Raw genomic sequence first — 15,290 nt, 5'->3', positions numbered from 1 at the left:
TGTCATGCCTCTATTGGATCCTAAACCCCACATGAGATCAAGCCATCGACCAATGAGAACACAGTGCCCAAATAAGGTCTTGTTTGTGTTTAAGGCAAACAAAGAGAAGCAGGAAATCAGCGCCATCTTGTAATGGAGGCCATGCGGGCCCGTTCATGGCCCTCCACAGTTGTATTTTGCTATTCTTACTAGGGTGAGATGATATCTCATAGTTGTTTTGATTTGCATCTCTCTTAAGGCTAGGGATTTTTAACATTTCTTCATGTGCTTGTTTGCCATCTGAATGAATGTTTATGTCCTATGCCCACTTTGCAATTGGGTTGCTCATCTTGTTGTGTCGCTCAAATATTCTATGAATTCTAGATGTAAGTACCTTATCAGACATGTCATTACCAAATATTCTTTCCCAGTCTGTGTCTTTCCTTTTTTTCCCTGTTGAAGAAGTTTTTTGATGTGCATAGGAATTTGATTCTTAGAAGGCCCCATTCATCTATTTTATCCTCTCCTGGTTGTAAGCTTTCAGGGTGCTTGGAAGACTGTTCATGTTGTGGATTAAAGCTTCTAGAGTTCTTCCAAGCTTTTCTCTTTTCTTTGGTTTTATTCCTAGATCTTTGATCCACTTTGTGTTTGCTTTTGTGTATGGAGTGAGGTGTGGCTCTTGCTTGAGTTTTCTGCAGATAGTTTTCCAATTTTGCCAACACCATTTGTTGAAAAGGCTGTCATTTCCCTACTTAACTGATTTCATCACCTTGTCAAAAATGAGTTGATCACAGGTAGATGGGTTGATTTCTGAGCTCTCAATTCTATTCCATTGATATCTGTATATGCTGTCTTGACCACCATGGCAGTGTAGTAGGATTTGAAATCAGGGAGTGAGATGCCTCCTACCTTGCTTCTCTTTTTAAGGAGTGCTTTCGTTGTGCAGAGCATTTTTCCATTCCAAATGAAATTGGAAATTGTCTTTTCCATATCATTCAAGAATAGAATTGGTGTTTTCATTAGGACTGCATTGAATGTGTATATTACCTTTGGTAGAATTGTCATTTTTACAATATTGAGTCTTCCTGTCCAAAAGCAAAGTATATTCTTTCGTTTCTCCAGGTCTCTTTTTTCTTGTAATAATGTTTTGCAATTTTCTTTGAATAGGTCCTTTGTTTTTCTAGTTAGGTTTATTCCCAAGTATTTAATCTTCTGATTAGCTATTGTGATGGGAATTGTTTTTCTTAGCTCCAGTACTGTATTCTCTTTGTTACTGTAGAGAAATATAGTTTATTTTTGGGTGTGGATCTTGTATCCTACCACTTTGCTGAATTGGTCAACTATGTCCAGTAGTTTTCTTACTGAGTCTTTAGTTTTTTCTAAGTATACTATCATATCATCTGCATATAAAGATAATTTTACATCCTCTTTGCCTATTTGGATAACTCTTATTTCCTTCTCTTGTCTTACTGCTATTGCTAAGACTTCTAATACAATATTGAATAAGAGAGGTGATAGTGGGCATCTTTGCCTAGCTCCTGTTCTCAAGTGGGATGGCTTTAATCTCTCTTCATTGAGAACGATGTTGGCTCCTGGGTTTGCCTATATACTTTTTACTATGTTAAGGAAGGAAATTCCCCTCTATTCTTATTTTGTTGAGGGTTTAATCAGGAAAGGGTTGGATTTTGTCAAAGGCCTTTTCTGTATCATTAGATAGGATCACATGGTTCTTGTTCTTTGCTTTTTTAATATGATGAGTGACACTGATTGTTTTTCTTATGTTGAACCATCCTTGCATACCTGTTATGAATCCCACTTGATCATGGTGATTTTTTTTTTAATATATCATTGGATTTTATTGGCCAGTATTTTATTCAGGATTTTTGCATCTATGTTCATGGGAGATATTGACCTATAGTTTTCTATTTTCATGGAATCTTTACCTAGCTTTGGTATCAAGGATATGCTTGCTTTATAGAATGAGTCTGGGAGAATTCCATCTTTTTCTATTGCTAAAATACTTTATGCTAAATTGGTGACAGTTCTTCTCTGAATATTTGATAAAACTCACTTGTAAAACCACTTGTTCAGGGTTTTGGGGGCTGGAAGTTGTTTTATTACCTTTTCAATTTCTTCTTTTGTAATGGGTCTGTTCAGGTATTCACTTTCGGTCTGTGTCAGCTTAGGTAGTTTGTGCATTTCTAAGTATTTGTCCATTTCCTCTAGGTTTTCATATTTGTTTTAGTATAGTTTTTCATAATATTCCATTGCTAGCTTTTTTATTTTCATTGGTTTTGTCTTGACATTGCCCATGTCATCTTATTCAGATTATTTATGTCTTTTCTTTATTTTCCTTTGTTAGATTTGCTGGTGGTTTGTCAATTTTATTGACCTTTACAAAGAATCAACTCCTGATTTTGTTGATGGTTTTATTTTTCATTTTTTACCCTAATTATTTAAATTTTAATTTTTTAGAGGGTGTCAGGTTTTCTTGCTGTTCTTTTTCAGTTTGTTGGAGATGTTGGGTTAGAGTCAGTTTCATTTCCCCCTACCTTTTGATGTGTTTACTTATTGCTATAAATTGACCTCTGATTACTGTTTTTGTTGTTTCACAGAGGTTTTTGTAAGTGGTCTTTTCATTGTCATTTGTTTTAACAATTGTTTAAATACAATTTTTTATTTCTCCTTGTACCCACTTATGTTCAAGCAACATATTACTCAGCTTCCGAATGTATAGGGGTTTTGTCCTTTATCCACTTGTTATTCTAATTTTATAGCATTATGGTCTGAGAATATGCTTTGCATTTTATGTGTTTTTTAATTTATTGATGCTTACCTTGTTACCTAAAATGTAATCTTTTCTCAAGAACATTCTATGCACATTGTAGAAGAAGATATACGATGCCTTTTGGGGGGTTCATTAGCCTATATATATCTGTGGAATCAAGTTGGTTTATTGTGTGGTTTAATTATTCAGCATCTTTGTTGAATTTATTTTGGGGAGTTCTATCTTTTCTTGAGAGTGGTGTATTGAAGTCTCCAACTATTATAATAGTGTTGTCTATTTCCTTTTTCAATTTTGTTAATGTTTGTTTTATATACTTTGCAACTCCATCATTTGGTGCATAGATATTTATTATTGTTATGTCCTCTTGTTCTGTTGGCCCTGTAAGCATTATGTAGTGACCTTCGTTGTCTTTTGTGATAGTTTTTTGCATTGAAATTTATTTTATCAGAGATTAATAGAACTGTTTCTGGTTTTTTTTTTTCTGGTTGCCATTTGCTTGGTATATTTTTACACACACACACACACACACACACACACACACACACACACCATTTTCTTTTTAGTCTATCTTCACTTTTTATTGTGTCTCTTGTAGACAGCATATTGATGAATTTTGTTTTTTTTTATCCGATCTGCTACTCTTTTTCTCTTCAGTGGTGCATTTAAACCACTCATATTCAGTGTGATTATTGAGAGGTAAGGTTTTGTTTCTATCATTGTACTATGTTGCTAGTTACTTTTGCCCATCTTGCTTTCTGTGGCACTTCTGTAAGGAGGACATCTCATAGTGTTTCCTGCAATGCTGGCCTTGTTTTTACAATCTCGTTTAGGTTCTGTTTTTCTGAGAATATCTTGATCTGTCCTTCATATTTGATGGACAGTTTTCCTGGGTATAGTATTCTTGATTGACAGTTGTATTCTTTTGAGTGTTGTATGTCTTTCACTGTCTTCTTACTCACATGGTTTCTGGTGAGAAATTGGCTCTCAATCTTATATGCTCTCCCTTATAGGTTAATCTGTGTTTCTTCCTTGGTGCTTTCAGAATTCTCTCCTTATCTTTGGTTCTGGCAAATTTGACTATGATATGGCTTGGTGTTTTTCTTTTGGGGTCTATTCTATATGCTGTTCACTCAGCTTCTTGAATATATATTCTCTCATTCTTCATTATGCCTGGAATTTTTTCTTCTAGTAATTCTTCCCAACTTTTTCAGGGCCTTTTCTTGCTTCTTCCTGTTGTAGAATTCCAATTATGGGCACGTAATTCCTCTTAATAGTGTCTCACATTTTTCTTAGGCTTTCTTATTTTTCCTTCATTTTTGATTCTGCTCTTTATTCTAGCAGATCAATGGTAACAATTCTACCTTCTATTTCACTGGTTCTGTGCTCCATCTCTTTAACTCTGTTCATATGTTCCTCCAGCATATTGACAGCATTTGAAACATTGGTCTTCATATTTTTAGTTGTTGTTTCTTGTGTTTTTCAGAGCCTCTAATGCCTCATTTGTTTTGTCTGCATTGTTTTAGATTGGTTGGGGTGGTTTGTTTTTTTGTTGTTGTTTTTGTTTTTAAGCTCCTCCTGATTTTTGCTTGCAGTATCCTGTAATTCTTCAAGCTTGTCTTTAAACCATAGAAAATAGTCAATCATTGTTCTTTTAAATTCTTGTCACAAAGCTCCATCTGACTTTCTGGCTTCAGGAAATCCATTGATATTGTATCACTTTTTGGGGGTTACATCTTGCTTTGGACTTGTGTAGGGTGTCTAGTAACTTGCTTGTTATGTGACATTGCTGTGGTAGAGTTTTTCATGCCCGAGGTAATAGCAGGCTCTTGGTTTTATGTCAGTGCTCCAGAGGAGAGTGGGGAAACTATCCTGTGTTTTCCTCTGACCTTTTGACTCAAGGGAATATTTTCTTCAGTTTGGTAGAGAAATGCCTGTGAATTAGCAGCCTCCTCTGTCAGACAACTGCTTCAATTAGCCCAGTCCAAGGTGCTCCAAGCTAAAGGCAGCTCATGCTTTGGGAGGGGAGAAGGAATGAAATGTGTTCACTGGTATACCTGTCTCTGGTGCATTCAGAGGGGTAGCAGTGGGTCATCCTCCAGGTGTTGGGGTTGAGATGTCCAGGCTGTTGTGTCAAGGCCTCCAGATGGTGGGTCCAGGATGTCCTGGTGGTGTGGCAGAACTTCTGGGTGGCTGTGTGGGCCCTCTGGGTGGTGGGACGGGACTTCTAGGTAGCAGGGGTAGGACTTCCAGGCAGCATTGCTGGAACTTCCAGAGAAAAGGCCCAACAGTCTTCCAGACAGCAAGAGGGAGTGTTCCTGCAGCCAGATAAGGTCCTTCAGGTGTGTTCAGGGGACAGGGCTCAGTGACTGCAGTCAGACGGGGTGGGGCCCCACTAGGCAATAGTACCATGATCTAGTGCCCTAGGCAAATGACTAGTCCAGGATGCACTAAGAAATGTTTAAGTAAGGTACCTACTTAATTGACTGGGTATGTGAACATGCAGAGATGCAGGCAAGATGCAGAGATGCAGGCGATGTGTAGAGACATAGGGCAATGTTTGTGCTGAGATGCCCAAAATGAAATCTTTATATGTACTTTTGCCTGCAGCTGTTGGTGGAGGCCGAGCCTGCACCTAAGGCAAGAAGATGGTAGCTGAGAAACACTCAAAGTGATCAACTGTAGGCTCCAATTTGTTATGAAAATGAGAAATAAGTGCTGACGTACAAGCAGACTCCAAAGATGATCGAGCAAGGAAAAGCCAAGTTTGTCATCTAGCCAATGATTGCCCAGCCTTGAGAAAATCTGAAATCAAGTACTATGCCATGTTGGCCAAACTGATGTCCATCACTACCATGGCAATAATATTGAACTGGGCACAGAATGTGGAAAATACTAGAGTATGTATATTGGCTATCATTGATCCAAATGATTCTGATATCATTAGAAGCATGCCAGAACAGTCTAGTGAAAAATAAAATTGTCCAGAGTTTGTTTTAAAACACACACATATAAAAACCAAAAATCTTTATATACATCCTATGACTTATCCAAAAGAGTAAAAAGTGACCTTACAAATTGGGGGTAGAGGGAAGTATGTGGCAGTGAGATATCTAACAACAGACAAATCTCTAAAATTCATAGGAAACTCTACTACCTCAACAAGAAAAGTACAAACAACCCAATTACAAAATGGGCAGTGGACACAATGCTTCATTGAAGAAGACATTCAGATGGACAACAAACATATGAGTGCTCAAGACTATTAGCAATCAGGAGATCCAAATCAAAACATCTTACCCCAAGAACAATAGAAAACATCATTAAGCTTATAAACAACAAATGTTGGTGCAGTCATTTTGCAATTGTTGCTCTCATACATTGTTGGTTTGCACTTCTTTAGAAAATTGGAAAAATAAATACCATTTGATATAACAATCCCACTACTATTATATATCCTAAAGAAAAGAAGAGCTACTATCTCAGCAGATTTTTCAATCCTTGAGTCACAATATTGAAAGATGCTATGGGCAATATATTGAAAGACCCAGAAAGCATCAAAAGAAGATGGCGGAAATACACAGAATCATTGTACTTAAAAGAGCTGATTGACACTGAAAAATTTCATGAAGTTACCATATGAACAGGAGCCAGTGGTAATGAAGGAGGAAGTTGAGGCTGCATTGAAGGCATTGACAAAAAAATAAGGTCCCATGAATTGATGGGATGGATACCAATTGACTTGTTTCAGTTAACAGATGCAGCCTCTGTTAACAGATGCAGATGGGATGTGCTCACCCATCTATTCCAGGAAATTTGGAGGATAGTTGTCAGGCCAATGAAATGTAAACAACTTTATCTTACTTGGATCCAAAATTAACACCCTATCACTAGTCAGGAAATTAGGAGGAGAATTGCCCTGGGGGGAAAAAAAATCTGCTGTTAGGGACCTCTCCTAATTATTGAGCTGTAATGATGTCACTTTAAGGATCAAGGTGTCATGGTATTTCTGGTCGCATGCTATGCATTTTAAAACTGGACGGTGAATAAGGAAAAAAAAATTTATGCCATTGAGCTTTGGTGTTAGAGAATAGCGCCAAACATCCCATGAGCCGCCAGAAGAAGAAACAAATGTAAAGGATGCAACTGGAGTGTCTTTGGAGGCATGAATGATAAGGCTTCATTTATCATGTTGGGCATGTTGCTAGAGAGGAGCTGTTCCTTGAAGAGGGAAATGATGCTAGGAAGGGTGAAGGGATGACCTTTGACGAGGTGGATTGACCTGGTGACTGACACAATGGGCTCTGGTGTTTCAGGAAGTGTGAAGATGACACAAGATAGGATAGGGTTCAGATCTTTTGTTCATAGGGTTGCTATGAGTTGTGCTCGTCTTGACAGTACCTAAGAAGTACAGTAACAACAACCCCAAAAGGTATATGTACTTCCCTATTCCTTGCAGCATTATTTATGTTAACAAAGAACCAGAAACAACCCATGTATCCATCAGTGAATGAATCGATAAAGACTGATACATTCACACAATTAAATACTAAACAACACTGAAAATAATTTTATCAATACTGCAGAGAACTTTTTCAAATTCAAATAGGTTAGTACCAGCAGTCAAGAAATCAGAAGATGTAAAAAGTGCAACAATGAATGAATGAAAATACAAAATCTCTGTAAATGTTTATTAAAATTAATGAAATAAAATTTAAAAAAAGAAATCAGAAGATGTATTACATGGAGAAAGTCTGCTGTCAAGGACCTCTCCAAAGTACTAAGGAGAAATGATGTCAATTTAAAGGCTAACATGTCCCTGATTCAGCCTGTGGCCTTTTCAAGTCACTTGCTTTGCATCTGAGAGCTGGACAGTGAGTAAGAGTGACAGAACAAAAATTGGTGTCTTTGAATTATGATGTTGCAGAAGAGCACTAGACAAACAGGTATGTCTTGGAGAAAGTGCAACCAGAGTGCTCCTTGGAATTGAGGATGGTGAAGCTTTATCTCACATACTTCATTGCATGTTGTTATGAAGGGACATCATGCCTGGAAAGTCAGTGAAAGAGAAGAACCTTAACAAAATGGTTTGACACAGGGACTGTTGTATGTCAGAGCTGATGAGGATGGCACAGGCTAGGATAGGGTTCAGATCCTTTGTTCATACGGTTATTAAGAGTTGTTTTCAACTTGATGACACCTAACAACAACTCTGATTACTTGCTATGCATCTAAAAACTGTACAGTGCATAATGATGAAAGAAGAATTGATGCCTTTGAGTTTTATTGTTGGAGTAGAGCACTGAACATTCCATGGAGAGGGTGCAGCTGGAGTGCTCTTTGGAGGCAAGAATGATGAGGCTTTGGCTTATGTTGCTAGGAGGTGCTATTCTTTGGAGGACATTATGCTGGAAAGGGTGGAGGGTCAGTGAAGGAAAGGAAGACACTCGACTAGGTGGACTGACATGGCGACTGTTGCAGTAGGCTCTTGAGTGTCAGGTAGTGTGAGTATGGCACAGGGTAGAACAGGGTTTAAGATCCTTTGTGCATCATTATGAATCATACTCGACTTGACAGCACCTAACAACAACAACAAAAGGAGAGGACAACCTCACATGAGATGGATTGATACAGTAACTAGAGCAATGGGGGTCGGTGTGTCAGAATAAGTAAGACTGGCTCAGGATAGGGCAGGCTTCTGATCTGCTGTACGTAGGGTCATTATAGGTTGCAGGTGACTTGACAGCACATAACAACAACAACAACAATATTCTAAAAAGCCAAAGAAAGATTCATGGTTGTTGTTGTTATGTGCCGTTGGGTCTCCTGCGACTCAGAGCGACCCTATGTACAATACCCTAAACTCCGCTCTGTCCTGTGCCAATCTCACTGTCTCCGATACACCCATCCCAATTACCTCAGTCACTGAATCAGTCCACCTCATAGGGGGCCTTCCCCTTCTGTGCTGTCCCTCCACCCTGCCAAGCATGATGTCTCTCTCCAAGGACCTGTCTCTTCTTGCAACATGTCCAACGTATGTTAGACAGAGCCTTAGAATCCTTGCCTCCAAGAAGCAGCCTGGTTTGACCCTTTCCAGGATGAATCTGTTTGTTTACCTAGCAGTACCTTCAATACTCTTCTCCAGCACCACAGCGCAAAGGCATCAATTCTCCTTCTATCCTCCTTAGTCATTGTTCAACTCTCTGAGGCATAACAAGTGATAGCAAAGACCATGGCCAAGAGACACCATTGCTCTTTAGTACTTTAGAGAGGTCCCTAACAGCAGACTTTCCATGGTAATACGTCTTCTAATTTCCTGGCTGCTGGTGCTGAGAAGTGTTGACTGTGGAGCCAAGCAAACTGAAGCTGTGAACAATCTCAATCTCTTCACCATCCATCCTGATGCTGCCAATTGGCCCAGTGGTGAGAATCTTTGTCTTCTTGACATTGAGCCTCAATCCATATTGGAGGCTAGTCCTTGACCCTCTGCAGCAAGTGCTTCAGATCCTCCTCAGTTTCAGCAAGCAGGGTTGTGTCATGTGCATAACGCAGATTGTTGATAGGTCTTCCACCAATCCTAACGCCACACTTCTCCTCATAGAGGCCAGGCTATCGGATAATCTGCTCTGCATACAGGTTGAAAAGGTATGGAGATAGGACACATCCCTGGCGTACGCCCATCCCAATTTTGAACCATGCAGTGTTTCCTTGCTCTTTTCTGATGACTGCCTCTTGGTCCAAGTATAGGTTTTTCGTTAGCACGATCAAGTGTTCTGGATTCTCATTCTTCTCAGAGTCAGCCACAGTTTGTTATGATCCACACAGTCAAATGCCTTTGCATAGTCAAAGAAACACAGATATACCTTCCTCTGGTATTCCCTGCTTTCAGCTAAGATCCATCTAACATTAGCTACAGTAGCTGTAGTACCACAACCCCTTCTAAACCCAGCCTGGACTTCTGGCAGTTCTCTCCTAATGTGTTGTGGAAAAGGAATGAGAGGGGAGAAAAAAATTAGTAATTAGATAAATGACACATTTTAAGGTGGGTGAACAAAAGGAAATAGATAATAAGGGATCATCAGCACACACAATATCTCTAAAAAGTGAAAAGGCACAGAGAGGTAAAGAAAGAGTAATGAGACTCGTAATTAATGTTCTAGAACAAAGCCTGTAAATTGTCGAATGAACATCTTTTTATTTGTAAAGTTTTATCAAATCATATATTAATTTTTTATCATTTTTTATTAATTTCAATGAACATTTACAGAGATTTTGAATTTCCATTCATTCATTGTTGCACTTTTCTCCCCGCCCACCCCACTCCCAACCCCCAGTTTGCTCTTCTCCTTGAAAAGCAAAAGAAAAAACTCCTTCATTGGTATACAATACCCCTGCACCCCACCACCCCCACCTCCACCCCGAATATACTCCACTCTGCAACCCTCATTCTGAACTCTTATAATCATAATGCCCTAAAATATATTACTTTTAAACTGTTCTCTTCCTCATCACCTTCAATGCAATATACATAATTTATCCAGTTTTTCTCTGTCTTACCCCGACCATGATGTCAGCCTCATTCTACAACAGTGGCACTATGCAGTATTTGTCCTTTTGTGACTGAGATATTTCACTCAGCATAATGTCCTCCAGGGTCACCCATTTTGAATAATATTGCATGAGTTCCTTGTTTTTCAATGCAGCATATTTTTAAAAAAATATGTTAAAGGGGTGGCAAAGGGAGATGGCTGAAATTGGCAGTTGTGTTGCCAAAAATAATTGGTTTATGTTTGACTACTACAGAAAATTGAGTATGATAAAGTATCTCTGATACTGAATGAAGAAATCCCAGCTGTGTTTAAGGCATTAGGGAAAAGTAATGAGGCTTCAGAAATTGATGGAATGCTAATTGGGATATTTCAGTGAATAGATGCCATGATGGACACACTCACTCCCTTCACTGCAGCTCACTCACTCACTCACTCACTCACTCTTCATTCAAGAGAATTAATGGGAAGATAGCTACCTGAGCATCTGACAGAAAGAGATCCATGTTAGTTCCCATTCTGAAGAAAAGTGATCCAACAAAATGTAGAAGCCTTGTCATTCGTCTGAAATGGTTAGATGCCCTGAGGAGTGCATCCCTCACTGATTCTTTTGTTCACTTTATAGTTTTGTCTGTTATTTGACCAAAGAAACTGGGTGGGTTGGTTTGTAGGCTATTTAAAAATAAGAAACATGAAATAAAATTATTTGGTCAAAGAGAAGTACAACATTGACATATTTCAATGTTTTTCTGAAAACATAATGATGATGCTGTTGTTATGTGCCGTTGAATTGCCTGCAACTCATAGCAACCCTATGTAAAACAGTCTTAAATCCAGCTCTCTACTGTGTCAACCTTATGTCTCTGATACACTACCTCGGTTACCCTAGTCATTGAATCAATCCATCTCATTGAGGGTCTTCCTTTCCTGCGCTGTCCCACCACCCTTCCAAGCATGATGTCCCTCTCTCTCCTTGCAATATGTTTGTCAGACGAAGCTTCATAATCCTTCCCTCCAAGGAGCAGTTTGGTCTCACCTGCTTTAGGACAAACCTGTTTGTTCTCCTAGCAGTATTCAATACTCTTCTCCAGCACCATAGCTCAAAGGCATCAATTCTCCTTCTATCCTCCCTAGTCATTGTCCAGATTTCTGATGCATAGCAAGTAATTGCAAAGACCATGGCCTGCATCAGGTGCAGCTTAGTCTCCCGACTGACATCATTGCTCTACTTTGGAGAGGTCTCTGACAGCAGACTTTCCCAATGCAATTCATCTTTTAATTTCCTGGCTGTTGGTACTAAGAGTGTTGATTTTGGAGCCAAGGAAACTAAAGCTGTTAATCTCCTCTCTTTACCCTCTATCATGATGCTCCCAATTGGCCCAGTGGTGAGAATCTTTGTTTTCTTGCTATTGAGCTTCAATCCATATTGCAATTGAGCTTCAATCTATATTGAAGGCTGCAGTCCTTGGTCTTCTGCAGCAAACATTTCAGGTCCTCCTCAGTTTCAACAAGCAGGGTTGGTTGTATCATCTGCATAATGCAGACTGTTAATGAGTCTTCTGCCAGTCCTGATGCCATATTTCTCCTCACAGAGCCTCCCCTCCCAGATGATCTGTCTGCATATAGATTAAAAAGACTGAGATAAGGGCTTATCACTCGCATACACCCTTCCCAGTTTTTAACCATGCAGTATTTCCTTGCTCTGTTTGACCACTGCCTCCTGGTCCATGTATAAATTTTGCATAAGCATGATCAAGTGTTCTGGTATTCCCATTCTTCTCAGAGTTAGCCACGATTTGTTATGATCCACACAGTCAAATGCCTTTGCACAGTCAATGAAACAAAGATAAACATTCTTCTTGTACTCTCTACTTTCAGCCAAGATCCGTCCAACAATAGCTATAATATCCCTATTATCACGGTCTCCCCTAAACCCAGCCTGCACATCTGGCAGTTCTCTATTGATGTGCTGGTCCAGTCATTTTTTGAAAACTTTCATCAGAATCTTGCTTGCATGTGATATTAATGATATTGTTCAATAATTTCTGCACTCTGTCAGGTCACCTTTCTTTGGAAAGGGAACAAATATATATCTCTTCCAGTCAGTTATCCAGATGGTTATCCTCCAGATTTCTTGACACAGCTTGGTGAGCACATTCAGAGCAGTGTCTGTTGTTGAAATATGTCAGTTTGTATGCCATCAATTCCTGGGGCCTTGTTTTTTGCTAATCTTTCAGCAGCTTGCACGTCTTCCTTCATCACCACAGGCTGTTTCATGAAATCCTTTTGTGTCCACCAATTCCTTTTGGTACAGTGACTCTGTATACTCTTTCCATCTTCTTTTGTTGCTTCCTGGATCATTTAATATTCTGCCCAAAGCATCATTAAGTATAGCAACTCAAGGATTGAATTTGTTCATAATAGTCTATATTCATTCTGTTATCTTAACAAATTATAAAGTACCAAATTACTGGATGTGGAGTAGGTAGCTAGTACATGGTTGTATCCATTAACTATGGCCCCTGAAATGTTGTTCTACAAATCTACAGTAGTATGCAACAATGTGCATTTATTTCATTCATCAGTCTGCTGATTACTTTGCTCTCCACATCTTTTGTCCTGGGAATAGCCAACTGGCCCAGGCCTGTTCTTATAGTGGTAACAGGAGCTAAGGGAGCAAGCTCAGTTGTGAATTGCTTCAGAAACTTCAGTTGTGCATACACACGGCTCTTGTAGTGCCAAAGCAAATAATTTAGCCAAACTCAACGTACAGCTGTCAGAAATATTTAGTGAGCAAAGTCACATAGCAGAAAGTGTGAAAAACAAGTGCCATTACAAAATCTTCCCCAGTGGAAGGAGAAAAAAACAAAACTGCAAATTCATCTCCTTTAAGTCAGAAGCAACTCATAACTGATCCTCTAGAAGATTTTCAGAGGCATAAATCCCTCTGGAGGAGATTGTCCATTTTTCTCTCACAGAGTGGATGGTGGATTCAAATGACCTGCCTTTAGGCTAGCAGTAGAATGCCTTACTCGATAGACCACCTGAGTTCCCTAGTGGAAGAGCTAGAATAGAAAATGAAGCCCTATGGATTCTCAATTTCCTTTCCATTTTTGTTTTGGTATCCTAAAATCTAAGTTGTTCTTGGTTTTTGTTTTGTTTTGTTTTGTTTTTTAATAATCTGAGCTCATCATTTATTTGTATGTCCAGTTCTCTAGGCAGCTTTTGTGTCTTAGTGGTAAGGAACTGTACTGCCAATGCAAGATTATGCACTCTGAATGTATCAGCTGCTCTGCGGGAGAAAGGTGGGTGGTCTCCTTCTCCCATATTTACTGCCTATGAAAACTTGCTGGAGCGTCAGCTATATGTCATTTCTGACTCAATGATAAACAGGATGCTTATTTAAGGAGTTCTGGTGTTGTAGTCTGTAGTGTGTTATGCTACTATCCTCAAGGCCACACCTCTCTGACAAAATGCTTCAAGTGAGATAGATAAGCAATCTCCTGTGCCGTACAGCCTCAGAAAATCTACTGAGGGTCAATGCTGAGCTGGTTCTAACTCAGCAGCAGTGAATTGAGTTGATGGTTATTTAGAGGAAATCAGCCAATTATTCATTGATATCTCTCTATCCTTGATTCTTTCAGGCTCGATTCTGGGTACAGGTCATGAGGGATTTGCGGAATGGAGTAAAACTTAAGAAGGTTCAGGAACGACAATATAATCCTCTTCCCATTGAATATCAGCTCACCCCTTATGAAATGCTAATGGATGACATTCGATCCCGAAGATACACTTTACGAAAGGTGATGGTAAGTAGGTACAAGGAAAATCTTTTTGTTGCTGTCACTAGTTACTCTGTTTGTTGTAATTTGTTTTAAAATCACCTTCACCTGGTTTATCTACCTGAACATACCTTTCACTGACTAATTAGGATGAATTTCTGTGGGGGTGTTTTTGGTAATGTGTACAGCAGAATATGCATAAACTTAACAGTTTCTATATGTACTATTCAATGACAGTGCATTTCTTAAGTTGTGCAACCATAGCAGAAAAGAAGGGAATTTGGGAAAACGAGAGCAACCCTAAATAAATCCTTAAGGAAGTTGTTGGACTGATAGGCATCTACTGCAGACAAAAATCTAAAATTAGCACATATAAGAACATTATTCAGAAACTGACCCAAACACAGAAATACACAAAGTATGAGAAACATCAGGGCAAAAAATAGAAGAGGTATCAAGTCATAAATGATGACAAATACAAAGTAAAAAGAGAATAAGAAGCATACTCACAGCACTTCCAAATGGAGAGAAATTTCAAGATAAACTGTTTTAGACTTGAGAATAAAATAGTAACTTACAGGATAACCTTCAAGAAGATTAGTAAACCATCAAAATAAAAAAGAAGAAAATCGTAAAAACTTAGAAAGCACTAAAACAACAACAATGAAGGAAAAAAAGTCATAAACAGAATGACTCAACACAGATAGAAGAAATAAATCAGCAACACCATCAAAAAAGTACAGCCTAAAACAATGCCTGACAGGATGCATCTAGAGGAAAATAATGCATCTAAGCAAAATAATTCCTTTGAAAAGGACTGTTAAATTTTTTTTTGTTATTGTGTGCCTTCAAGGTGGAACTGATCCATAGCAGCTAATCCCTCAGGAGGAGATTGCCCATCCTTTTACCCCTACAGCAGCTGGTGGATTCTAACCATGTACTTTTGGGATTGCAGTGCAGTGTTTTACCACAAAGCCACCAGAGACTCCTTAAGTTATAAGACCACTGTTAAAGAAATATAAGAAAAGGTTCATTTCCATATAAAAATAATTTTGGATCATTAGCAGGGCAGGGAAAAGAAAAGGTTATAAATATTAATAAATTAATAAATCAAATATGTTGTTGTTGTTGTTATGTGCCGTCGAGTCGTTTCCGACTCATAGCGACCCTATGCACAACAGCCCTAAACCCTGCTCT

General features: G+C 38.8%; 1 protein-coding gene across 1 annotated transcript in view; it reads left to right on the top strand.

Moving 5' to 3' along the window:
* LOC102861267 (protein spire homolog 1-like) overlaps window positions 1-15,290 on the top strand; it is a 508,352-nt gene that overhangs the window by 286,679 nt on the left and 206,383 nt on the right. Inside the window, 1 exon segment of the mRNA XM_006897017.1 lies at window positions 13,956-14,120. Coding sequence (XP_006897079.1) covers window positions 13,956-14,120 — 165 coding nt within the window.

This window comes from Elephantulus edwardii, unplaced genomic scaffold, assembly GCF_000299155.1.
Source record: "Elephantulus edwardii isolate Elephantulus edwardi_28Jun2011 unplaced genomic scaffold, EleEdw1.0 scaffold00196, whole genome shotgun sequence".
In the NCBI taxonomy this organism is placed as follows: Eukaryota; Metazoa; Chordata; class Mammalia; order Macroscelidea; family Macroscelididae; genus Elephantulus; species Elephantulus edwardii.
Note: the sequence above shows the minus strand (reverse complement) of the source record. Positions and strands in the feature narration are given on the sequence as shown.